We start from the raw sequence: 25,009 nt of genomic DNA, 5'->3' as shown, positions 1-25,009 counted from the left end.
CTAACCCATACCACAGCAACGGCTCCTGCCCCAGGGAGCTGGGCCTGGCTCCCTGAGAAGAGGTGTAGGGGTGGAGGATGCTGCTGCTGCAGGTGGTCACTTACCCCAGGCCACAATGCCTAGAGCGAGGAACCAGGCCCAGCCCTGGAGGACAAAAGCCACCACTGGGGTTTCTGTGTGTGCAACTGAGCCCATAAGTCTCTGCTAAAGCCGCCCTGACCACAGGCAAGAATCATTGTCTCTAGAAAAGCCAACTGAGGCATCAGGAAGTAGTAGGAGGCCCCAGAGCTTGAGTTTATATATGCCCACATTGCCTCCTCCAAACCATCTTACTCTTTACGGCCCTTTTGTGTCCTCTGAGTCACACCTCTCATGCTACCTCCTCTATTTGGGACTGCCTCTCAGTTCTCATATATCCATTCTCCTATCTGCTCTCCACTTGTCATACTTAAAACCCGGTTCTTTTGTGAAGCCAGCCAACACTGACCTTGTTAGAGTGGTGATCTCACCCCACCTGTACTGTATTGCTTCCTGTGGGTAGCAATCAGCACCAAATGCAAGCTGTTATCCATCCAGAAACATGTTTGTAGTTGCCCAGAAATACTGCTGTATGTGCAAAGCATTCATTTAATTGGCTGCTAGCTTATAAACTGCCAGTCACAGTTTTATTTAAAGATTTATCAGATGGCTTGAAAGTCATGTAAGGAGAAACTGGAAGTATTTCCCCAGTCTGGATGGCTTTTTTCTTTTCAAGGTAACAGTTTTATCATAACTAGAAGGGTGCGCAATTTGTGGTTTTTGTTGGGTTTTTTTAAGCTACAGGATCCTGTTAGGCAGTAGTGGGGCCTAATTATTTGAATTGTACATGTCTATTTTTGGTGCCTCTTGTGTCAACCAACTTAATCATGTTTGTTAATGCTATTGCTAGTTGCAAGCACTCGAAACTGTTTAATATCTGGTTAGGTGTTCAGTAAACATGCACTAGCACATGGATACAAATACAGAGAAGCACCTGATTTTGGTCATATAAGATAAATAAATAACATCACTATGAGTTCAGATTATACTTCCTGCTTTATTTGTATGCTGCTGCCTGTGCATTGTAGCCAGAAGCAATTTAGCTTTGTGATGTTCTGATTGTAGAAAGCTTCCCAATAGAGTCTATCCTAGCTGCCTTTTTAAGGGTTGCCAATATTGCCAATCCCAGATGTTCAAAAATCATGAGTCAGGCTCACCAAAAATGAGATTGGTTTTAAAATCATGTGATTATGTAAAAGTAATAGATTTGTTCTTTTTATTTGCCTTCTGCTTTTTGAGCCTTTAGGGTGCACTGGGGTCACATTTTGAAGCTTTCTCCACAGCCACGAGGGCTGCAAACTTACTTTTTCTTTAAGGATGAAGGCTGAAATGATCACACATCCACTTGACTGCAGGACCTGGGGCTTTAAGGAAAACAGCATTTATCATGAGACTTATGACAAAATCATGAGAGTTGGCAACACTGCTTCTTCATTTCTATTGATGGGTTGAACTCACAGAAGTGACTGTGCCATTAGCAATAGTGATGTGTCAGACAGGCTGAATTGTAGGAAAGAGATCTTTCTTAAGTGAAGCTAGTGTTTACATGATAAGGCTGTAGAGTTAAAACCAATCAGCCTGTGCCCCAGCTTGCATTTCTAATCACTAGGTGCTGTGCCACACTGAATTAAGACCCTCCTGAAATCTGAAGGTCATTTTCCAGTTCCACTCATCATGCCAGTAATGGCCCAGTGGAGACCTTCATATGCCAAGAATAAAGAAAAGAAGGCACCACAAAATAAACATGATTTTTTTTTAAAATAGGTAATTCCATTTCATTCCACAGTTGACTAAAGTGTATCTACCAGGCACCTGAAGGGGAATCCTGGAAACAAGTTATAGTACAATAAGGTGCTGAACATTGTCAGTACTGTGGCATTTTCTTTAGCAGTTCCAATAAATATATTTGTATACTAACAGTGTTTGTAGCTGCTGGGGAGCAAGGGGGGAGAGAACTAGAAGCAAACTAATGCTGCCTTTAGCAGTGCAGAAGGGAAATATTTTTGTGCAGAGAGACATTGGAGAAAATGTCCTGGGGATTAGGTAGGTGCTACCAAGTAAAGTGACAGCAGGGAGCATGAGTTATGTAATTTGGAGCTGCCTAGTATTCTTTTAGTTTGTTCTTCAAACTAGTTTCATTCCACCATCCCCCATATTTAATTCATGAATCCTTATTTTTACACCCTCTCAGTGATGCCTCTTTTTGGCTCTAAGACCACTCCTGGGGCTCAGAAATCCCGATTTAAAGCCCTTTGGAGTCCATGGGAGTCTTTTCATTGATTTCATAAGGTTTTGGATCCATGAATGAGTTTCCAGCTCTCTGGGAACATAGACTTTGTTACTTATTATTTTTGCAGTATTGCAATCTGAAACATCCAAATATTGTGAGTCAGGCTCTACAAAATCATGAGAATGGTTTAAAATCATGGGTTATTATTAATAATAATAATATATTATAATAATAGTAAATGTGTTCCTTTTATTTGCCTTCTGGTTTTTAAGCTTTGTGGCTGCACTGGTCATCTTTTCAAGCTTTTCTCTGCAACCATAAGGGCTTTTGTTTTCAGTTAAAGTTGAGATTCTCACGTAACCATGTGTGGCTTTAAGTCAGATATCATATAACACAAGACTTGCAATAAAATCAATGGAGTTGGCAACACTGATTTTGTAAAGCACCATGTACATTTATGATGCCGTATTGATCACAAGTGTGCATTATTTATATGAGGGGCACTTCCTGTGATGTATTCTCCACATTTAAATAAGAAGACAGTTAAAGGTAAACAGGATTTAAGAGGAGGAATAGCTCAGTGGTTTTAGCATTGGCCTGCTACACCCAGGGTTGTGAGCTCAATCCTTGAGGGGGCCATTTAGGGATCTGGGGCAAAAATTTGCCTGGGGATTGTTCCTGCTTTGAGCAGGGGGGTGGACTAGATGACTTCCTGAGGTCCCTTCCAGCCCTGATAGTCTATGATAGGAGGATGAATATTGTATTTACAATGCCATGGAATTCCATTTCATTGTTGCTGGTCAGCTTTGGAATTGTCACCAGGCCTAGAAGCAAGTTTATGCCCATGGTCTGCGGAGCAGAATTTGGAGATCTGAGTGTTACAGAGAGGAGAACACATCATAACCGTTCAGCTGATAGCTGGTTTGCAGGGAAACTAAAGATTTTTTTTCTCTCCAGACTTAAAATCCTGCTGTAGCTGCTGACACTGTTTTACAGCAGAGCCATGACTTGTATCTTTTCTCTTCCTATCCGATGATCCTTCATCAAGCCATTCATTACTTGTGAGGACTGAACACGCCATTGTGAATCAGCTTAAACAGGGAATGCTATAAAATAGCCTGGTCCTGTGAGCTACCGATCACTCTCAACACTAGGGGATCTCAGCATCTCCCAGCATTGGGATCTTAATTTCTAAAGCATTCTCTCTGCAAAGTTAAATCATTACAATGGTAGCATTTTCCCAATTGCCAGACAGCTGAGTGCTTCAGAAGGAGGAGGTATGTGCATATAGACAGAGCTGGGCAACACATTCATCTCAAGCCTCAGCTCCATTTGAACTGAGCCTGGGTTTAAGGTTGGATACTTCCCATGATCCCAGAAGAAGGAAAATCCATAAATCCTTTGTGGACATCCTCCCCTAGCCACCCACCCCTCCTCTTCCTATCTGTGAGCAATTAGGTATCCCAAAAACATACCAATTAAAACTTTATTGCACACCATTGTGTATACAGGGTGTGTGTGTTTATATTTCCCCTCTGTATTTGCCATTGCTATGCAAAGTAGTTTTGTATTACTCCACGCTCGTTTACATGCAAAGTTTTGAAAATGCCGTCCTCAGCACAGAGAAGTAGATATGCTGAAAGATTCATCATACTGGGGTTGAACAAGATGGCTCAATGCCTTTAAAGCTGAGTGTATAGCTCAGTTGAATCCTTTTACAGGTTCTCTTATCTGGAATCTTGTAGACAATTATGTAACTATCCACTATTAAATAATTAGGGTTAATTCCAATTTTAATTAAATCTGGCTGATGTTTTTACCACAGAACTTATTTAGAAAGAAAAGGTGTTGACAAATGATGGACTATCTCACAAATAAATTGTATGCAAGTGCAGCTGAGTTTTCATTATCAACTGGAGGGAGGAAGAGCCTATTCTTGCATCAGGTAACTAGCTGTGTGCATGACAGATGATGATAAAAGGTAAAGTCACACCAGAAGCCCAGATATGAACACTTTGACACTTCGGGGAAGTTCAGATCCAAAAATTAATAAATGGGAATTTTGCCATTGACTTGAATGAAAGCGGGATCAGACCCAGAGTTGACTAAAGTGTTGAAATAGCGCATTTCAAGTACAGGCCCTTTTTCACTTAAGTATGGTAAAGAGAGGATTTAGATGCATTACGTTGTCTTCTTTATCACATCCATGTAATCTGATGCTGGTAGATCTTTGAAAAGGTTTTCCATTACAGCTCTTAGCACTTGGAAGCTAGGCTCAAAACTAAATGAAATAATTAATCCAGAGTCATCACTGCTTAATTAGAACGGATTTCTGTCTAGTCCTCTCTTCCTCCCAATAAACATTTTTACATGATTTCCCTGGGGATTTTTTTCCCTCTATAAAATCAGCTAATACAAAAACACATGTATTTTCGTTTATAGCACTAACAAAAATGAATTTTGCCCTCACTTAAATTTATCAGGCTGCTTGGGCTTTCAATATGTTTTCTAGTTGGTAATCTGTCCTTACTGACTTTCCCACTACAGAAGCGTTTGATTAACTCTGAAATTTCAAAAGGAGCTGTGGGGTATTGTGACAGAGAGTAATTTGAACAGTTGGAAAAAAAATTATTATAGTCTTTATTTTGCTTTGCTCCACCATTTTCCAAGAGATTTTTCTAATGTTGTGTTTAATTATTTAATGGGAAAAGTACATTTACATACAAATAATGTTTGTTCTTCAACTTGATCAACACATTATTTTCAGCCAGTTCAGGATAATAGCATGTTGCTGTATTCCAGGGGGAAATATATGGAATTGAATTAACTGCTAGAATGGATTCCAAGGGCTTCATGGATCTGTAAATACAAGCAATGCAAACAACTTTTAAACCCTTCAGCTGATTAATGGTGGCAAGAGAGGAAGGGAGCACAAGACAGTGCCAGAGAGAAGCCTGACTGAGAACAAATTGGAGGAGGGTTAAGCTGGAGTTGCCCCAAAAAAGTGTTTTTAACTAAGCAGTGTTACCACAGGCTGAACAGAGCGTCTTGACCCTGGGTAATATAGCGGTATTTATACCTGTCTGAGTAACTTGATTTGTGTGCTAATGTTTTGTTTCTTTGTTTGGAAATGACACAATTAAAATTTTATACCTAGAATAGGGTCACAATCTGGCAGGTAGGGAGGGGTGTGTGTGTGAGAAACTAAGCATTAGCAACCCCAAATGGATTCACATGTACGTGGTAGTAGTGTTCACTGTATTCTGACAGGATGACACTCACCTTGGTGCACATAGCCAGCCCTAAAGCCTATGCACCACTGAAAGCACCGTCTATTGGCTTCAGTGGTATTTCAGTGTATGGAAGCCTTGTGCTTGCTGTCTGCCAGGGTAACTTTCAGCCCTCTCCACCTGTTCTTGCTATTCCTGCCGAGAGTATGAATACTCTCTATGGGGTCTGCATATGGCGGCCATTGCCTGGTCATGTAATAGACACCATTTAACAGAAGTACCAGGCCCCGAGCCCCTGGTTATGCCCTAGAACAGCTCTCTGCGCTCACTGCTTCAATCGCTTAGGGCCTTGAAAAACAATCTTCATGATGTTCTAAGGGGGCCAGAACTAGGAGAGCCAAAGTCTGCCTTGTGCTTGCATTGCAGCCATTCATGTAGATACCCTGATAAAATATGGCCTTTGTGTTTTTCATGGCTGAACATGACTTTACCACTCCTCATCCCCTGCAAACAGTGACTCTGCTGAGGAGTTAAGATGTATATCAGGGTGTTAAGATGCTGCAGAGGCCCATGCAAAGACTGTTTCTAGAGTCTTTCACCCAGATTCTGTCCTATACCAAGATGTGCTTGCACAGAAGGGCAGAGGAAGGCATCAGGGAGCAGGTTCTGCCTCCCTGATTCTAATGGTGCGTCTGCTCTAGCTCTGGCCCATTGGTGTAAATTAGAGCAGCTTAGAGGCTGCTCTGACTTGCACAAACAAGCTATGGTTTTATTTTTTTTCTTTTATTTTTTTTAAATCTGAACTCTAAAATAAAAATAATTCAGAGGACTAATAATTGGAGAAAGGAGGGACCTAGCCAGGGCAAATATATAGGACCTGATTCCTCAGGTTTTTTTACACCAGTTTTATGGCAGTGAAACAAACCAGACCTATCTGGCTAGTGACAAAGCTTCTGCTGTTGGAATCTTTAGTCTCCCTCTTACATATCCCAAGCCAAATTCTGCTCTCATTTACACAGATATAAATGTAGGTTAACTCTACTGCTTTAGCTGAGAGTAGAACTTGCTTCCTATCCTATGCCTGCCTGCGTTCCCCCACTCGCTGGGTTTCTGATGCACAAAGGAAGACACTGAGGGCAAATAGCAGAGGTGTGAGGGTGTTTCAAGCCCAGCATCTTCACATTTACCTGTTGGTGCTGTCACAATACTAATAGCAACATGGGGTTGCGGGAGCTTTCCATTGTTTTCTTAGTACTATTTAAATACTATTTGTTGTTGAAATCTTCTATGTGAGAACAGCCCCACTACTTCACCAGGCTGGGGCGGGAAGTTTGGGTGTGGGATGCAGGCTGTGGGAGGGAGTTTGGGTGTGGGGGGGCTCAGGGCAGGGGGTTGGGGTGTGGAAGGAGGTTTGGGGTGCAGGCTCTGGGTGGGAGTTTGGGTGTGAGAGGGGCTCAGGGTTGGGGCAGGGAGTTGGGGTGCAGGAGGAGGTCAGAGTGTCTGTGCTTACCTCGGGCTGCTTCCGAAAGCAACCAGCGCACCCCTCTGGCAGTGACTCCTAGGTGAGGGGCCAAGGGGTCTCAGCGTGCCGCTGCCCACAGACACCGTCCCCGCAGCTCCCATTGGCCACAGTTCCCAGCGAATGGCAGCTGTGGGGTCGGCACTTGGGGAGGGGGGAGCATGTGGAGACCCCTCCCCAGGGGCCACAGGGACGTGCTGGCCACTTCCAGGAGTGGCATGGAGCGAAGGTGGGCAGGAAGCCTGCCTTAGCCCTGCTGCACTGCGGCTCGGGGCCCTTGGGCCCTTTTAAATCACCCCCCACCCCATTGACGGGCCTGCCACCTAAAGACATACACAATCTCTGAGTGAGAAGGAGTAACAGAGAGAAATCCTTGAGACTGTGGGGTTCAGTTTAAGTGCCTGTCTTCAGTCTGCAACATGAGCACTGCAGACCAGAAATTGCTAGCAGCACCAAAATAATGGTGGTGCTTTAAATTGGCCTTAGGGTTCAGTGGCTAAACGAGTTCCCCTCTTTGGTTTAGATTGATTGATTTCACCTGTTCTGGGGCTACTTTCCCACCCCTTCTCATTATTCCTCCTCGTTCTTTCCACTAGTTCTTCCTCTGGATTGCAGATTTTAAATGGGAAGTTATAATTTATGACTTCTTTAGAAGCTGCTGTTTAATGCATTCTGTGGGAGGATCAGGCATAGTTTGTGACCTTTTCAACGTACCTTGTCGCAAAGTTACTCCTAGACTAGCCACATGTCAGCAAACTGCCTGTTTTTTTTATTCTTGAATTTGGGCTCAGTCCTGCAATCCATCCATTATGAATATACTTAAATAGATGCAAGTTAATAGTTCCACTGGCTCGTTTGGGGTTGCTCTAAGCATTGCTGTACACACAACTTCGTACGGGTACCACAGTTTGAATAGTTATACCAGTTCAACCCCCTAGTGTGGATGCAGTGATACCTGTATAACTGGTATAGCCTGTATATTGGCACAGCTTATTCCGGTGAATTTAGGCAAATAAGCTATACTAGTATAAGGCACCTTTTAAACTAGTATAACCGCATCCATGTACCAGTGTAATTATTTCAGTAAAAAAAATCATACTTCTAACCAAACAGTTAAATTCATACTAAATTGAATTTAGACCAGGCCTCATTCACACCAACTGGCCCTGGGTCGAATGAATTGGTATAGTGCAGGGATCGGCAACCTTTCAGGAGTGGTGTGCCGAGTCTTTATTTATTTACTCTAATTTAAGGTTTCATGTGCCAGTAATACATTTTAACATTTTTAGAAGGTCTCTGTCTATAAGTCTATAATATATAACTAAACTATTGTTGTATGTAAAGTAAATAAGGGTTTTAAAATGTTTAAGAAGCTTCATTTAAAATTCAGTTAAAATGCAGAGCCCCCGGACCAGTGGCCAGGACCTGGGCAGTGTGAGTGCCATTGAAAATCAGCTCGCGTGCCGCCTTCGACATGCGTGCCATAGATTGCCTACCCCTGGTGTAGTGCTTTGGGACTTATGCACACAGAGTTAAGCAGGTGCTTGAGTAATTGCAGAATCAGAGCCATACGGCACATCCACACTGCAGTAAAAGACCCACAGCATGGCCACGGCTGGCCCAGGTCAGCTGACTTGGGCTTGCGGGGCTCAGGCTGCAGGGTTATAAAATTTCAGTGTAGATATTTGGGCTCAGGTTGGAGCCTGGGCTCTGAGACACCACAGGTGATAGGATCTCAGAGCCTGGGCTTCGCCCGAGCCCAGACATCTACGCTGCTATTTGTAGCCTCACAGTTGAGACAGCTGACCTGGGCTCTAAGACTTGGTGCCGTTTTTTTGTTTTTTATATCACAGTGTAGACAGACCCATAGGCTGTGAGATCTTTGAGGCAGGGAATGTCACTTGCAGTGTGTGTATATCCCCCAGGGTCCTGGTCCTGTTTGTGGCCTATAAGCACTACCACTATCCAAATAATAAAGTAGTAACAACAGTAATCCTAAATATTTTTGGTTACCTCTACTAAACTCTCCTTTTTGTTTTGTAGAATGAAATGTGTCTAGCCACACAACAGCTTTCCAAGCAGCTTCTTGCATATGAAAAACAGGTACATCTAAAATTCTATGTTTGCAAGGGTAACAGTCTCAACATTCAGCTGATTAGACGGTGCATATGAAAAATCTATTCCAAGGGTAGGATTTTTAAAACAGCTCATTGTTGGCCTAACTCAGGAAGGCCACTGACACCATTGGGGAAAATCGCCTGTTGATTTCAGTGGGAGCAGCACTGAGTGTATTTGAAAATCCCATCCAAAATGTTTACGTTAGTAAAGTAATGAAGATGCAAAGCAGCCTGTTCTTGGTACAACTAACTGTTCCTTTTAAATAAATCGGATAAACTTCATACCTTTAGATAAGGAAATTAAAATATAAAGTGCATGTATGAAAGTAGTGTATGTACACCTCTACCCCAATATAACGCGACCCAATACAACACGAATTCGGATATAACGTGGTAAAGCAGCGCTCGGGGGAGGTGGGGGCTGCGTACTCTGGCGGATCAAAGCAAGTTCAATATAACGCGGTTTCACCTATAACGCGGTAAGATTTTTTTTGGCTCCTGAGGACAGCGTTATATCGAGGTAGAGGTGTAGTATAACGTATTTTCTGTATAATAACCTTGTTGACTTACAGTATCAATATATATTTTTATTTTCAGAATTTTGCCCTGGGTAAAGGAGATGAAGAAGTGATATCCACCCTTCATTACTTTTCAAAAGTAGTGGATGAGGTAATTTAAATGGCCTATAGCAGTATCATCATGTTCTCTGTGTCTTTATCCATTTGCCTCTGACTACTACTAAAAGCTAAATTCTGCCTGGCCTTTGTGCAACCATGTAATGGAGGGGAAGGAGTAAAAAATCCCACTCCCTTTATATAACCCTTGTGTTGGAATTAATAATAATATTTGAAAATATTAATAAGGGAAACCACCAAACACTAATTTAACCATAAATTCCTTTATTAAATCCAAAGGCCAAATGGTACTGATACAATTGCTCTAAACATGCTTTAAAAGCCTAAATAGTATGCAATTTACTGCAGCCAAACAGTAACAAAACATTTATAAGCATTTGATCAAGATACTTACAAACAGGCTAATCCCAGCAGTGCTCAGACCTGTATTGGCTGGCTCCAGCATGGTCAGGAATTAGCAATGAACCCTTAAACAGTTCACTTTTTATACCCTTTAACAAACAAGTGATGTCATTGCCAGTTACGGGCTGCAGCTAAAAACCAAATTGAGACAGTTCACCCTTATTTCCAGTCTTAATCCAGATAAGAAGGAACAGCCTAGGGAAAAAAAGGAGGTTGTAAATCTTATTTCCTTCCCTACTTCCTGCTTACCAACAGCTTTTTCGTTGCACCTGGGGTCGCATAGGACATAACACTGGTAGGTGGGGTGGGAAGGTCCATGTTGGCTCCTTTTAAGAGAAATTCTTTTTCTCTTATTGCCTGTAGTCATCCCTATCAGTTAGAGGCCTTCCTTTTAGAAACTTCCCCTTATTTCATTAGTTATTCTTTGAACCAGACATCCTGCCTACTTCATTCCATTTGGCCTTATAATTCATTATTTTTAAGGCCTTCCTTCTACGTGCTGTTGAGGTCTGTTTTTACAACACCTATGTGTTTCCTTAACCAATAAGCTAACTTTCCTTCTTTAATTCGATACTTATCCTACACCAGGTAAGGATTGGGCAGAGTTGCAACCCCAGTGCTCAGGGGAGTGTAGAGCTGCTACTGGGATGCTCCCAAGTGGAAGCATACTGCTCCGAGTGGGAGAACAATGCCCCAGCTCTGCAGCCCACTTCCGTATATGTGAGGGGGTGTAGATTGCATCCCTTAAAAGGTGTGCCAATTTGTATTACTAGGAGAGTGCTGGGAATATTGGCTCAGATCCACCAAGGTATTTAGACTCATAACTTCTATTGAAAGTCCTGGTGTGAATCTGGGCCATTCAACTTCTTTGAGCCCCCCCCCCCTGCATCATGCTTAATGCAAGGCTGTGCCAAACAGACGTGGGAATTAAGGGAGATTCCCAAAATAGATCAAGTGTCAACCGGATTGGGCTAGTTTATGATCTTCTGATAGAAAAGGCCTTTACATTATTAAGCATTACATTCTGCAATCGGTGCCCAGATTTTCCGGGGAAAGGAGCAGCACAAGCAACAGTTAATGAAGTTTCAAATAGTCATCACAAGATGACCGAATTTTATGCTGTGGGATTGAGCAGGAGTTTGATGGCAAGAGGATTGGTTTAAATCAGGCTGCAGAGTTGAGTACACAATGCTTTTGTTCTCGCCAGGCAGTGCATGTCACTTCTAAGGAATGGGAGTATTTCTACATATGGCCTCAGTGGGCATGAAATAGTGTTTCCCGGGTGGTCTGAGTATCTAGGTACTTGTATGACCTTACTGTCGGAGTGTTTTTTTGGTCTTACCTCATCCCTTCTGGGTTCCATGGGGTCTGTGCTTGTATAATCAGAAATACACTGCTACCCGTTTGCTTACTTTAAACTTTTGTTTGCCGTTAATGTAAAAAGGCAAAGGGTTGTATTGCGGCCTAATTTAGACAGAATAACAAAACTTGGTAAATAAGCTAAAATATTAGCTTGAGGTAACTCCATTGACTTAATCAAAGTTACCCCAAAGAGTAATTTAGCCCTTACATGCTTCCTGCCATCCCATTTCTTTCTGGTGATCTTTAAAAGGACCGATGGTTAATGTCACACAACAGGCTGTCTCAGAACACACACAAAGCATTGCCCCCTCTTATTGCAGTATAAACAGGTCAAACATCAATGTTTTCTCCCTTCCAAGGTACAAACAAAGCCCTCCTCTGTGCTGGCTGTGAGCACAGAATCCATTTTGTTGAATCTAGGCTTTTCCTCTTAAGTTGCCCACTCCTTCCTCAGTCTCCTGCTAGGCATGTCAGCTGTGCCCCTGGAGTTTACTGAATCCCAGTTATGGCTACTCTACAGCCACTTAACCCCTCCAATCTGGTTCCCTGCCTCTGCAGACATGACAGAAAGTACAAGTTTGCAGAACTTGGCCTTACCGGGCAGCCATGTCTAGGGATCCAGACAAGTAGCATCCTGGGTCTCAGTGCTCCCTGACAGTATATAGAACATCACATCTTTGGTCTCATCTATGGAACCTTTTGCCAAGCCCCCCAGCATGATCATGGGTATCCTAGCTGAGCCCAGTCTGACCCTTTCTCCCTGCTGCTTTCGACACGGAAAAAGGGACCTCCCTATCCATATATAATAACATGCCACAAAACATGTCTTTGTGCTGGATCACATTCTGGCCTGGATTTTAAAGAGACACCTACAGAAATTGGGGCAGGGAGGGGGAGACTTGCCATGAGAGTAAAGCATTTATGAATAGGGTCCTTTATTTGTAATGGTTCCTATTGTGAATACATTTCAGTTTACAAGAATGAAAGGAAAGAGAAGCTCTAGCAGTGGGAAATGGTCCTGACTCGGTTGTGTAGAAGCATTAACAAAGAACATGGCTAATAGAGGCTAATTACTAATGAAATCTTTTCAAAGGCTCAAGTGTGAAGGAACTGAAATGCTCTTTGAATCCAAAGATCAGGCAAGGATTAAATTAAGCATTTAGGCTGAAATCCTCATCAATCATGCACATCTTGAGTAAACAAGCTTTAGGGATTGGAGTGCATAGTATTCTCTCACCCAGCCCACTGAACTCAGGTGCAGAAGCTGTGGCCACTGCTATGGTGTGTGGGTTGTGGTAGCAGCTGTAACTCACTGTGACACTCCTCCCTACCTATGTGGCTTTTCCCTGGATCACTGCTCAGGGACTTGCACTGGTTGAATGGCTCTACTTATCTCCTCCATAGACCGCCCCTACACCCCGTTCCATGCATTAAAGAAGATGACGATGAATTTTTAATTTGCACTGTATTAGCAGCCTAGCGGTTTCAGTCACACATCATGGCCCCACTGTGCTAGGCACTGTACAAACACAGAATTAAAAAGACAGTCCCTGCTTCTAAGAGCTGATAGACTAAAAGTTTGTCTACAGGGGAAAGTTTTTCCAATAAAGGTTAAACATAGCTACTGAATGAATCAAAAAAAGAACTTTTATGTGTGGGTGCAAGGCAGTTTGTGCCGAGAAAATGAAAGGTACACTGAAAAATCTTTGCTGTGTAGACAAACCCTTAAGTATAAGATGAGACAACAGATAAGTACAACAGACAGATAGGAAACGCAAGGTAACAGTGAGATGATTATGAACCATATGACCAACACACCTGCTACCCAACCATTGTTGCGTTTCATTGGGAGTCACTCCAAATGACAGTGGGGGAAAGACATTGTATAGAATCAGTGTTCATTTAAGCAGTGATTAAATCACTCTCTCCCTGATCTTGCAGTCCATACTCAGGCAAAACTCCCATTGCCTTCATTAGAGAGAGTTGCATGAATAAAGAGTGTAGGATCCATTGATCTTAATAGGAGCTCAGCACTTTTTAAAGTCAGGAGGTGCCTAAATGTGGCTTTTAGAAGTCTAACTTGATGCTGCTGCTTTTTTATAAAATATTGGCCTTAATCTATTTCCCTCCCCTGCACCAAAAAAGGGGAAAAATCAATCCAAATAAAAAAGAAAATATTGATAAAATGTGAAGTTTTTTAAAATTAAAACATTAAAAGTATAAAGAACAACACTTGTTTACAATTTATTTGGGAACTGAGACTAAATTGAGTTAATGTTCAAGGACTTTTTTCTTTTTGTTTGTGCAAGGTGGGTGTACTGTGCCAGGTGCAGCCCAAGTGAGAAACCAGTATTTAGACAGTAAATAGTGTGGCAGTAACCTTTTTGCTTCAAAGCCTCTCCTTCAGCAAGCTTAATTTATGGGGTCCTGGAGAACTGTTGGACATTTACCACTGTCATTTTTGTTGAAGCTGTTAAAACTGTTGATGACTACAGATCTGATCCAGTTCCTAGTACAGTCAGTGGCAGGCTTTCCACTGACTTCAGTAGCAACTGAGTTTGCATTATATTCAGTAGTGCTGTGCATTCCCTTTCCAGAGGAAAATGCTTAAATGCTTTGGGTTGACTCAGTATTAGTTTTTGGTGGGTTTTTAATACTCCAGGTAACTAGGTATAAGGTCAAAATTATTAATAATAATAAATTGACACCTGGTCTTTCCCTCCATCTGGGATCAGAAATATCATACGACCACCAAGCCTGGCATTATTTGGCCCAATAACTAGTTCCCTGATAAATTTTTAAATTCCAAGAGAAATGTAAACACAAATACTTGAAATACACCTGGAGAGACAAGGTGGGTGAGGTAATACCTTTTATTGGACCAACTTCTGTCATGGGGACATGGTAATTGTGAGTGGTGTCATCATTCTGGTGAAATAATTATTTGAGGTGGAGACAGGTGGAAGAATTCTTCTAGTTCTCCACAGGTTAGTATGGTATCAGGTTCTGAGGTAGGGCAGAAGTTCAGTCCCTTAGAGCACAGATAATGCAGCTCCAATGAGGGTTAGTCTTGATAAACTGATGATGTTTGGGTGTCGTGCAGTGTCTACTTGGTGGGTACTGGTACCATGGTTTATCCCAGAGGTGGTGTTCTGTGGTTGTGGAGTACTTGTAGTTGGTTACACTTTTTGTTGTTGTTGTGTTGGGTGGCTATCTGTCTGTTTTTCTTTTTATAGTTGTTTTGGATTTCTTGCATGATTTCCAAGTAACTTTACAGATGCTCCCCGACTTACACAAGTGTTCTTCTCCGGAACACCTTGTGTAACTCGAATTTTGTGTAAGTTGGAAAAGTATACCCGACAATTACGCTGCCCCTCCCCCCCCCAAAAAACCGAAACCCTCCCCCCAACCCTCCTATTCCTAGCAGATTTGCGTAAGTCGGGTTTGCGTAAGTCGGGGGGACGTCTGTACTTTTTTTTTATAAACTCCATGTAGGGGAGCATGTGATGATTTCTCGTTTGAGGTGGTCCCTTCTGGGGCATGTGAAGTGCAGTAAATGGTGCCTCAGTTTCTCTGAAGTCTGTCTACAGAGCTGTTCAGCATATTTGCAGTTGTATATAGTGGTTACACGGTTATAGAATGTGAGACCTCTGGGGATGCTTTTTCTTCATGTTGTGGAGTTTCCATTTCAGATGGCTAAATTTGATACCTTCCATTGTTGTACGCAATGTAGTTGTAGTAATAAAAAATATTTATTTATCTCACCCACCTTGTCTCTCTCAGCTCCTTGGACTGGCACGGTTACAACTACACTGCATACAGAGGCCTATATGGCTCACGGGCTGATGACAGTGTGTCTGTAGTACTCTGTGCACAATGCAGTATTTTAGATCATTTCTCTCCCTTTCAGCTTAACATTCTCCATTCTGAGCTGGCAAAACAGCTTGCGGACACAATGGTTCTCCCGATCATACAATTTCGAGAAAAAGATCTTACAGGTAAGTTTTGGTTAGATTCCAAATTGCTATCAACTCGTAACTTTTGATGCCTGAAATATTTTGTTGTAAGCTGTTGACTGTTTATCAATTTGTCATTAAGAAACTTGGTTTTGTATTAATTGCCAGAAAAATCTGATATTTTCTTACTTGCCGCTAGACTGAGCATTTTTGAGCAGACATAAATTTGTAGAAGTCCAGCGCACGTGCTACCTGTTTTAAAATACAAGGCCACATTCTCCACCATGTGATCTATTTTTATACCAATGTGACTTAATTGAATTCGGCGGTGTCATACTTGCATAAAGCTGATGGAATGCAGCGATGCACCAGGCGTGTGAACATCTGAAAGGAGAGGTAATATTAACCCTTCTGTGAGAAAACTGGGTTTGAAAAACAGGGGCAGGATTTTTCTGACTACAAAGCATACCTGTTTTTCCCCCTGTTTAGGCAAATGTGCCTAACTCTGTGCCACCCATGGAAAGATCCAGATGGCAGGATGGCGCAAAATTGGAAATTCCTTGCTCACAAAGGAAAATAACAGTGCAAATATTTTGAAATAATTTTGAAAGCAGATTGCTGTGCAAGTTCAGAGAGAGTCTAACCAGCACGTGCAAGAGAAGCATTAGATTTTATTGACTGTATCTCAACTTTAAATAATAATAAATAGTTCCCATGCTCAGCTCACTTCAGCAGGCATTTACGTGCCTACATTTGTTTGAACTGGTTTTATTGGAAGAGAAAACAGTATAATTGTGAAAGAAAACATGCTTTGGAGAAATAATGATTTTCAGCCTGTTTCATTTCCATACATCACTATAGAGCAGTTAAGACTATGATGACATGAATAGGCCTGTCACAAATGCGTGTTGTTTATAATAGTTCTGTGGGAGGTGTCAAGACAAGTGGCACATAATGTCCAAATACCAAGATCTTTGTCCTGCAGATGCTTTCATATCTGCTTAACTTTGCTCACTTGATTTCAGTGAGACCACTCACATGCTTACAGTTAAACACGTACGTAAGTGTTTGCAGGGCTGGAGCTTAAGGGGTTACATTTTTTTATTCTACTCTTATATGTACAGTAACTCCTCACTTAAAGTCGTCTGGGTTAATGTTGCATTGTTACCTTGCTGATCAATTAGAGAACAGGCTTGTTTAAAGTTGTGCAATGCTCCCTTCTAACGTTGTTTGGCAGCCGCATGCTTTGTCCAATGCTTACAGGAAAAGCAGCCCGTTGCAGCTGGCTGGTGGGGACTTGGAACCAGGGTGGACCGGCAGCCCCCCTATCAGCTCCCCGCTCCCCTAAGTTCCCTGTGCAGCAGCCACCTAGCAGGCTAGCAGTTGCAGCTGTCCCTCCCCCCACTGCCATGTGCTGCTCCTGCCCTCTGCCTTGTAGCTGCTCCCCAAGCCTCCTGCTTGCTGTGCGGAGGGGGAGGAGTAGAGGGGGGTGCTAATGTCAGGGTGTCCCCCTCCCCCCTGCTCCTACACCCCGCTTACCCCTTCTTCTCCATATAGAGCAGGGTGGGGACATGGAGGGAGAGAGAGAGAGAGCCTGGGGCAGCAGCTGCTGTCTCAGCTTCCTGATCTGCTTAAAAAGACAATGCACTTAAGAGTGGGTCAGCTTACTTAAAGGGGCAGTGTGCATTTCTCTCTCTCTCCCACACACAAGGTGTGTGTCTGTCTCTGTCTGCTATTCTATCTCCCCTCCCCTCCATTCCTGCTGCCTCATAGAGTGAGAGGCTCCCTTAACAACAATGTGTTTAACCCTTGAGGGCTCAGCTGAGTGCTAGTTCATCATTTAGCACAGGGGTTCTCAAACAGGGTCGGGACCCCTCAGGGTCATGAGGTTATTATGTGGGGGGTCACGAGCTGTCAGCCTCCACCCCAAACCCTGCTTTGCCTCCAGCATTTATAATGGTGTTAAATATATTAAAAAAATACTTTATTTATATGGGAGTTGCACTCAGAGGCTTGCTATGTGAAAGGGGTCACCAGTACAAAAGTTTGAGAACCACTGATTTAGCAGCAAGGCATTCCCTGGGAAATATCCCACCCTCTTCCACCCTCTAACTTCACTACCTCAACCAAGCTTCACAATCATCATAGCTGTGAACAGTATATAAAAACTATATAATATATACCCATACAAAAAAAATATATAGTTTTTTGTCTGGTGAAAAAAAATTTCCCTGGAACTTACCTCCCCCCACCCATTTACATTAATTCTTATGGGGAAATTGGATTCACTTAATATCATTTCACTTAAAGTCGAATTTTTCAGGAACATAACTACAATGTTAAGTGAGGAGTTACTGTATTCATCATAGTATCTGAGTGCCTTTCAATAGTGCATTAGGCTAATATCTGTCACATGTTTGTTCTCCTCCTTTTCCCAGGGGGAAAAGTGTGTATGCACAGCAGTGTGTCTTGTTTTTAATTAACACATACAAACATATAGCATTGTGTGTGAGTCAGAGAAGGGAAGGTAAAAATAAAGCACCTTGCACTTGGAGCAGAAGATGGTGAGGTTTGTAATGGTCTTTAGTTCCTGGAGGAGTTCATTCCATAGTCTTGAGCCAGCCCCTCAGAAAACTCCTGTCTCTCTTCATACTGGTGGCCTTCCTTTTGTGTGTGTGTGTAATTTGCACCCAAAATTTCAAATCACCTCTACCCTTGTTCATAGGCGGGGAGAGGGCAAGGAGATATAGCTCATCCCCAGTATCTAAAGCCCCAGAGGTGTCAAGAACCCAAACTGTCTCCCAATTCTGTGGATGCCGAAGTCCCATCTATTATCTGTCCAGCTGCCAAAATCTCTTGCTTCCCAAAAGCAGCTATGCATTTTCAGTACAGTTGCCCACTGAAAAATTGATGTAGGAAAAAAATTAACTAATAATAGTACAAGCAATTCTTTACTCACAGCCTTATTTTTCATATTTGATGCAATAAAAACCTCCATATACTAGTTAATTTGAAGCTGCCTCAGAATTCCCACTCTCTTGCACTAGAGGAATGCAGACACTGGGGAGGCCTTGAGCTACAGCACAGTTTTGGTCTCGCTCATCCAAGAGCACGTGGTACCTTGGTGAGGAACACAAATCCTGCAATTTCTCTCTAAGCTTTTCACAATTTCCTACTGGGTATTCTTACTGAAGAGATTAATGCAAGTTACAGTGCACCGGGAGGGGGCAGTGATAGCAGCACCTTTGAAAACCAGCTTATTTACTTAGCTACCTTTCCTCAGCCCAATCAGAACATTTTGCCCAATATCCTTAATATTGGCCCCAACCCAGCAATCACATCCAGATTGATGTTACTGTGGCTCCGCAAAGGCACAAAGGTCTGCCAGAATAGGTCTGATCCAGTTACAGGATCAGGGCCCTAGTTCATATGCTGTTGCAGTCACTGGTGGGCACACAGCTTCTATGTGTCATTTAAGCACTGGCAATATGTTGTTCAAAACAGATTTTTTTAGACAAAGGAGAGCTTCTCTTTGGTAATGGACAAAGTAATCTGCAGGTTCCTTGTATAAATTACACCTGTACATATGGGATCTTTTCCCATTGTCAGAGCTTGTACAGTAAAGCAAGTTTAGCTAAATCTTACCTACCTGCGTGTACAGGTGCTTCCTTCCATGCTTCCTTTCTGGAGGTCCCAGCAAGGGACTGGCAGTGGAGCATCATGTGACCAAGTGGTACATTGGTGGAAGAGAAGTGTTTCTTGCAGTAAGGAGGGAAGTGGATCAGTAAAGTGAATAGTAAAGCACAGCAGAGCATGAGGGTGGGAATTATTTATAGTGCAGTTGACCCCCCCAAAGGCCCTGTTAGGATTGGGAACTCATTTGTGCTTGCCTTGAGGTGTTTATAATTTAAGACAAGCCCCAAATGGATGAAACAAACAGGGAGCATAGGAGATGCCAGCGGCTCCTTGCAAATATTTTGTAAGTGCTGCTCTTCATTTCTTATTTTCAAGACATGAACATAAATTACACGTTTCTGTTTGTAGGAATAAAATGACGTAGGCAACTGTCCTTCAAGTTACCTCTAAAGGGAGTTAGTTTTGTTGTGATTCTGCTTGAATAAGCAATGTATATAGCTCTCTCTCCATTCTGAAGTGTTGACTTTTTTTTTTATTTCAGAAGTAAGCACTTTAAAGGATCTTTTCGGCCTTGCTAGCAATGGTATGTTTCATATTTTTGTTTGTTTCTAATGGCATGCACTAATTATGTCACAGGAGACATGTTGTGTGAATACCCATGCCATGATGCTGAAAATGCTTCTTGTTTTTAGAACATGATCTCTCCATGGCAAAGTATAGCCGACTACCGAAAAGAAGAGAAAATGAAAAGGTAAAAAAAAGTCTTATAGTTTGGTTCTTAACGTAAGGAAAGTTTTTAATCAGCGGCTCTGCCTACATATTCATTTTTAACTACAACATTGGCAAATGTACAAACTTCTGGGTTTTGTGGATTGAATCCACAGTAGCTCAGGACTCCCAGTGATTGCCTTTTGAGTCAGCAACAAAGCTTTTAGGCCTCAGTTGAGAGAGGTACAGAAACATGTGCCTAACTTGAAGGAACTATTAATATGTTTCAAGTAAGGCATGTTGTGCTGCTTCTCGGAGCGCCCAGGACTGTGAGTCAGCCTCAGTGTCACACATGTGTGCTTAAGTGTTTTATTGAATTTGAGGCCATAAGGCAGCAAGGAGAGCTGAAGGATGACTTCTTCACAACAGAAGAAATCCAAAATGACCATAAAGATTTTTATAGGCCTCCTGCTGTAAAAACCCATCTGTTTAACAATCTTCTAAAGGGAGGATGCTGTACTAGAGGATTATTGATGCAGGGTGTTTGTACCTGAAGTGATGTAATAATGCCATATATCTGCTGTGCTTATAGGACTACATTCTCCTCTTCAGTGTGCCTGGCAGGTCTTTGGATATTGATTCTCATTCCACCTACAGCAAATGAATGTGATGTCAGTGGGACTGATCCTGCATTCTTTGCACACCCAAGCCTCCTACTCAGTACGAAGTGTGCAAAGAATGTAAGATTGGGCCAGTAGGTGGCTTTACACTTTTAGAAAGATCAGAAGATCATTTAAGGGATCTACATTGCAGATCAGAATGCAGTGTTTAGCTCCTGTATCGGATGTATGTGCTTGGAGATGCAGCAGATTGTGACTTGTCCCCAGAATTATTAATTCTATGAATTACACACACATAGGACCAGGTTCTGATCTCCGCTACAGTGAAATTCCTCCAGACTTACGCTGATGTAACTGAAGTCATAACCTGATGCTTACAATTTAAAATATGTAGTAGTTGTGCTATTTATAGCCCAGAGAGCTGCTCATGTGCTTGAAGAGAGACGAGGTGAAACTTCTGTTGGTGAGAGAGACAAGCTTTCGAGCCACGCAGAGCTCTTCTTCAGGTCCTCGAAAGTTTCTCTCTCACCAACAGAAGTCAGTCCAATAACATATATTACCACAACTCCCTTGTCTCCCTAAAACCCTGAGACCAACACAGCTATAACTACACTGCATAAATCAATTAAAGTTAGAGAGGCAGTTAAATATGTTTCCAGGTAGAGCCTATATTAATTGTTTTACTTCTAATGCTTGTTTTTATCTTGTCATGGGGATATTGTTTCCCATAATGAAAAATAAATATTTAATTATGACATTAAAATAATCAGTAAGTGATCTGGATATATCCAGAACATGATTGTGCGTTGCATGACTGTCAGTTTTAACGTTCTGCACAAATTTTTATTCAGCTAAAGACAGAAGTAGTAAAGGAGGTGGCAAATGCAAGGAGGAAGCAGCATCTTTCATCATTACAGTATTACTGTGCCCTGAATGCTCTGCAGTACAGGAAGAGAATTGCAATGATGGAACCTATGCTAGGATACACACAAGGACAGGTATGTACAGCAAAGCCAGGATAGTGGAAATGTCACTTAAAGGAACTTGTCTCTGGGATATGAAAGACATTTTGGCATAGAAGGAGTTGTGGTAGCTGACATATGAAAATAGGGAAAACCTTATTCAAAATGTTTTCTGTTAAAATGTTGTGCTGCCATTTTTATTCTTTCTGTGTGAACCTGTATATTTCCTCTCTCTAGTCAAACAACGTGCATATTGAGCCAAATTTTGCAATGCCTTACTCAAGTTGTTCTTTATGTATGGTCAGATAGTTGGACATTTAGCTATTCCTAAAGATACTACTTTAAAAAAAAACCACACACACAAAAGCAAAATCAGCACGTTGTCAGCTGAATGGTGTGGACACTAAACTGTCATCACAACAAAATTTACTCCCATGTTCATTGTTCACTTTGTGCTTTTATAAGCTCACCTGTGCTGGGAAGTTTACTTCCCAGCATGAGATATTCAGCATGCTGATAAGGAGTCTAGTGTGAACAGGAACTGGAGCATGTGTTAGAGAATAGGAGAGAGAGTGTAGTCAAGTGGGTTGAGCACTTGGAAATCCTGTATACTAATCCTTGCGCAGCCAGTGATTTGCTGTGTGGCTTTGGCCAAGTCTCTGTCTTGGTTTCCAAGTCCATAAAATGTGGCAGTAAGAGTAAAAACCTACTGCCCAGGATTGTTGGGAGGATTAATTGATTAATATCTGTACAGCACTTTGAGCACTCTATTTTAAGGTCCATTTACACTGCCAGAATGATGTAAAAGGTCCTTAATGTAAATGAGAACCAGGACCTGAAACTGAGTGTAAATAATAAGTCTATGCCAGAGGTTCCCAAACTGTAGGGCACACCCCCTTAGGGCAGGGAGGAACATTGGATGGGAGGAGGCATGGCTGGGGCCTGGGCCAGCCCCCACTGGGTGGGGAGGGAGCGCCACCCATCTCCGCTCCTGGCCCCGGCTGCCAGCCCCGCGCCTGGGGCCCCGGCTGCTGGCCTTGGCCCGTGGCTGAGGCTCCACCCCTGCCCCCAGCTATGGCCCCAGCCTCAGCCCCCTTACCCGTGTCCGCATCCCTCCCTCCTGGAGCCACATATCTGCTCCTGGCCCTGGCTCCAGAGGGGGTGGGGGTGTGGACAGGAGTAAGGGGGGGTCGCGAGGTAAAAAGTTTGGGGACCACTGGTCTATGCAGTATTATCTAGTGAGGGGGAAACCACAAAAAACTCAAAAGTCAAGTAGTTCAGGGCCTTCTTTGCAAATTATCCACACTGCTTTAGTCTGCAAAACTGCTGGAAGTCTCATGAGAACAGGCCTTTGCATGAGATTTCTGATGCTTCGTACTTCCACTTGAGACAAAAATAGAGTGGGTCTGTTTCTTAACTCTCCTGTACTTTGCATAATCATCTCCACCTGTGCAAAAGGTGTGACACATAAGAATTCTCTGTCCTCTTACACCAGTAGAGGGAGTTTACTCACTCTTGGCACAGGTGTCAATCACAGCATGGGAAGACTGCACTGATTTCCCCAGCTAAAATCAAATGATGTTCCCTCTTCCTGTCTAGAGTGAGTAGTGTTTTCTCACAGTTCCCCCTCCTGGGCTGGTGCAGCAAGCGCTTCCCTTCCTGTTTCAATCTACTTTAACCACTGGGGCCTCTCTGCAGAGTAACACAAGGCATTCCCATTTATCTGCTTGTATGGAAACAAAGTGCCAAGCTGGAATTGTGGACTTTGGATGCCCTATATGGTAATGCCTTGTTACTGTGAGAATGCAAAGTGTCAGGCCAGCCTGAAGCCAACTCATATGCAGACCTAAGAAGCTGTAAAGTGCCTATCTGTCTTTCTACTGTAAGTTGTCCATATTAATCAATCAGCTAAAATGTGCACACCTTGTGTTTCATGTTTCCAAAGAGAGGATGAGTATGAGGCATAGCATATTGGAAATAATTTGGTGGGAGGAGCAACTGTTAGTGTCTATATGCAGTAGCTGCTTCATCCTGTGCATGGAGATGAGAGTAAGATAAGATATGGGATCTAGTATGAACCAATAGTTAATGCATGAATAGTGTTTGATTCTTTAATAATGAATTAACACTTGGTTTTATAGGTTTCCATCCAACTCAAGAGCCACTAACTAAAATAGTCTCAGTGAACTCTTCTTGGGAAGGGTAGTTGGTCAGAATGAGTAGCGTTTGTTTTCCTCACCCTCTATCCATTTCTTCCATAGCAGTCATCTGGTTACGCTGATTAAGAGCACAGATGCTAGGGAGGATCATCTCAGACCAGGTCAACACTAGGAGTACTTTGGTGGTGTAGCTACATGGGTATCTTATACCAGCAAAGCACTCCTAGTATAGACACAGCTTATACCAGCAAAACTGCCAGCCCTCCTCGCCCCCGCTATACCAGTAAAAGCACAGGTTTATTGGTATAACTGCAGGTTCAGTAGGGGCTTTTGCTGCCACAGCTATGTTGGTCATGGATACACATCTTTACACCCCTGACTGACCTAGCTATGCCAGCAGATGTCTCTAATGTAGACGTGGCCTAATAAACATAATTAAGGGGGAAATCCTGGCCCTGGCTTATGCAGCAGAATGGGGCACGGTAGTGCATACTGACACATAACTAGGTTTTGCACAATGCTGACAAATCTGGAGGATGGAAGAGGGGTGACATGGTTCTTTAGGCTAGTTAATAGCGCTAATATTAGTAATTTGACTGTCAGTGGTCATTAACCTTCATGTTGGGGGGCAGAAAGGAAGAGGTAGGAAAGGAGAGGTTGGTGTTTAAATAATGCCTTAGATTCGAATGGCAGTCTGTGACATCAGTCACCACAGGATCATGTTCAGCACCTGCCCCACCATCCATTATTTGAATGACAAACCTTTCTTAGATAATTTCCAGAATACCCTTATTATATTTTGCAGATTAACTTTTTTAAGAAGGGAGCAGAGATGTTTTCCAAAAGAATGGACAGCTTTTTATCATCAGTTTCAAACATGGTTCAAAGGTAACACAACACCTAGGTTTCAGTTTGGTTTTCTGTATTTATTTGTGTTAAATTCAAGCAAGATTACTAACGTCCTTCCCTGCCTAGATGGGGCTTGCCCCAGACAGGGCCCAGTCCTGCAGTCCTTACTCAGGAGAGGAGTTCCACCAGACGGCTGCAGGGTTGGGCTCGGACTAACAGAGTTTATTGATTTTTTTTTTTTCATTTGCACTTCACTGTGTGAAAGAACAGATGGGTAGGGAGGGGTGTGTTTGTGTGTGTGTATAAAAGGAATATACTATCTGCATTGCAGAGAATATGTGCATAGCAGAGCCAGAGATTTTTTTTTCAATGGCAGTTGAGGATCTTTGGAATAAAGCCCAAATACTGTACATTAAATAAGACCATAAGCCCAATTTTTTAAATCTGGGTACCTTTAAAGGACATCCAAAAGCCCATCTTTGGACACACAGATCAGCATTTCGGAGCATAAAGAGGGTAAATAAACACCTAATTCCCTTCATGAGC

General features: G+C 42.5%; 1 protein-coding gene across 4 annotated transcripts in view; it reads left to right on the top strand.

Annotated features, from left to right (window-relative positions):
- APPL2 (adaptor protein, phosphotyrosine interacting with PH domain and leucine zipper 2) overlaps positions 1-25,009 on the top strand; it is a 54,678-nt gene that overhangs the window by 10,375 nt on the left and 19,294 nt on the right. For 3 of the 4 annotated variants that reach the window (XM_039485003.1, XM_039485020.1, XM_039485029.1), the window contains 7 exons: positions 9,101-9,160; positions 9,772-9,843; positions 15,484-15,571; positions 19,707-19,748; positions 19,858-19,916; positions 21,345-21,491; positions 24,420-24,502. In XM_039485003.1, the coding sequence (XP_039340937.1) occupies positions 9,101-9,160; positions 9,772-9,843; positions 15,484-15,571; positions 19,707-19,748; positions 19,858-19,916; positions 21,345-21,491; positions 24,420-24,502 (551 nt within the window). Of the gene's footprint in view, positions 1-4,130; positions 4,254-9,100; positions 9,161-9,771; positions 9,844-15,483; positions 15,572-19,706; positions 19,749-19,857; positions 19,917-21,344; positions 21,492-24,419; positions 24,503-25,009 lie in introns of those variants that run through there. The other variant, XM_039485010.1, reaches the window with a different exon arrangement.

This window comes from Mauremys reevesii, linkage group 1 (assembly GCF_016161935.1).
Source record: "Mauremys reevesii isolate NIE-2019 linkage group 1, ASM1616193v1, whole genome shotgun sequence".
NCBI lineage: Eukaryota > Metazoa > Chordata > Testudines > Geoemydidae > Mauremys > Mauremys reevesii.
This window is presented reverse-complemented; position numbering and strand designations above follow the sequence as displayed.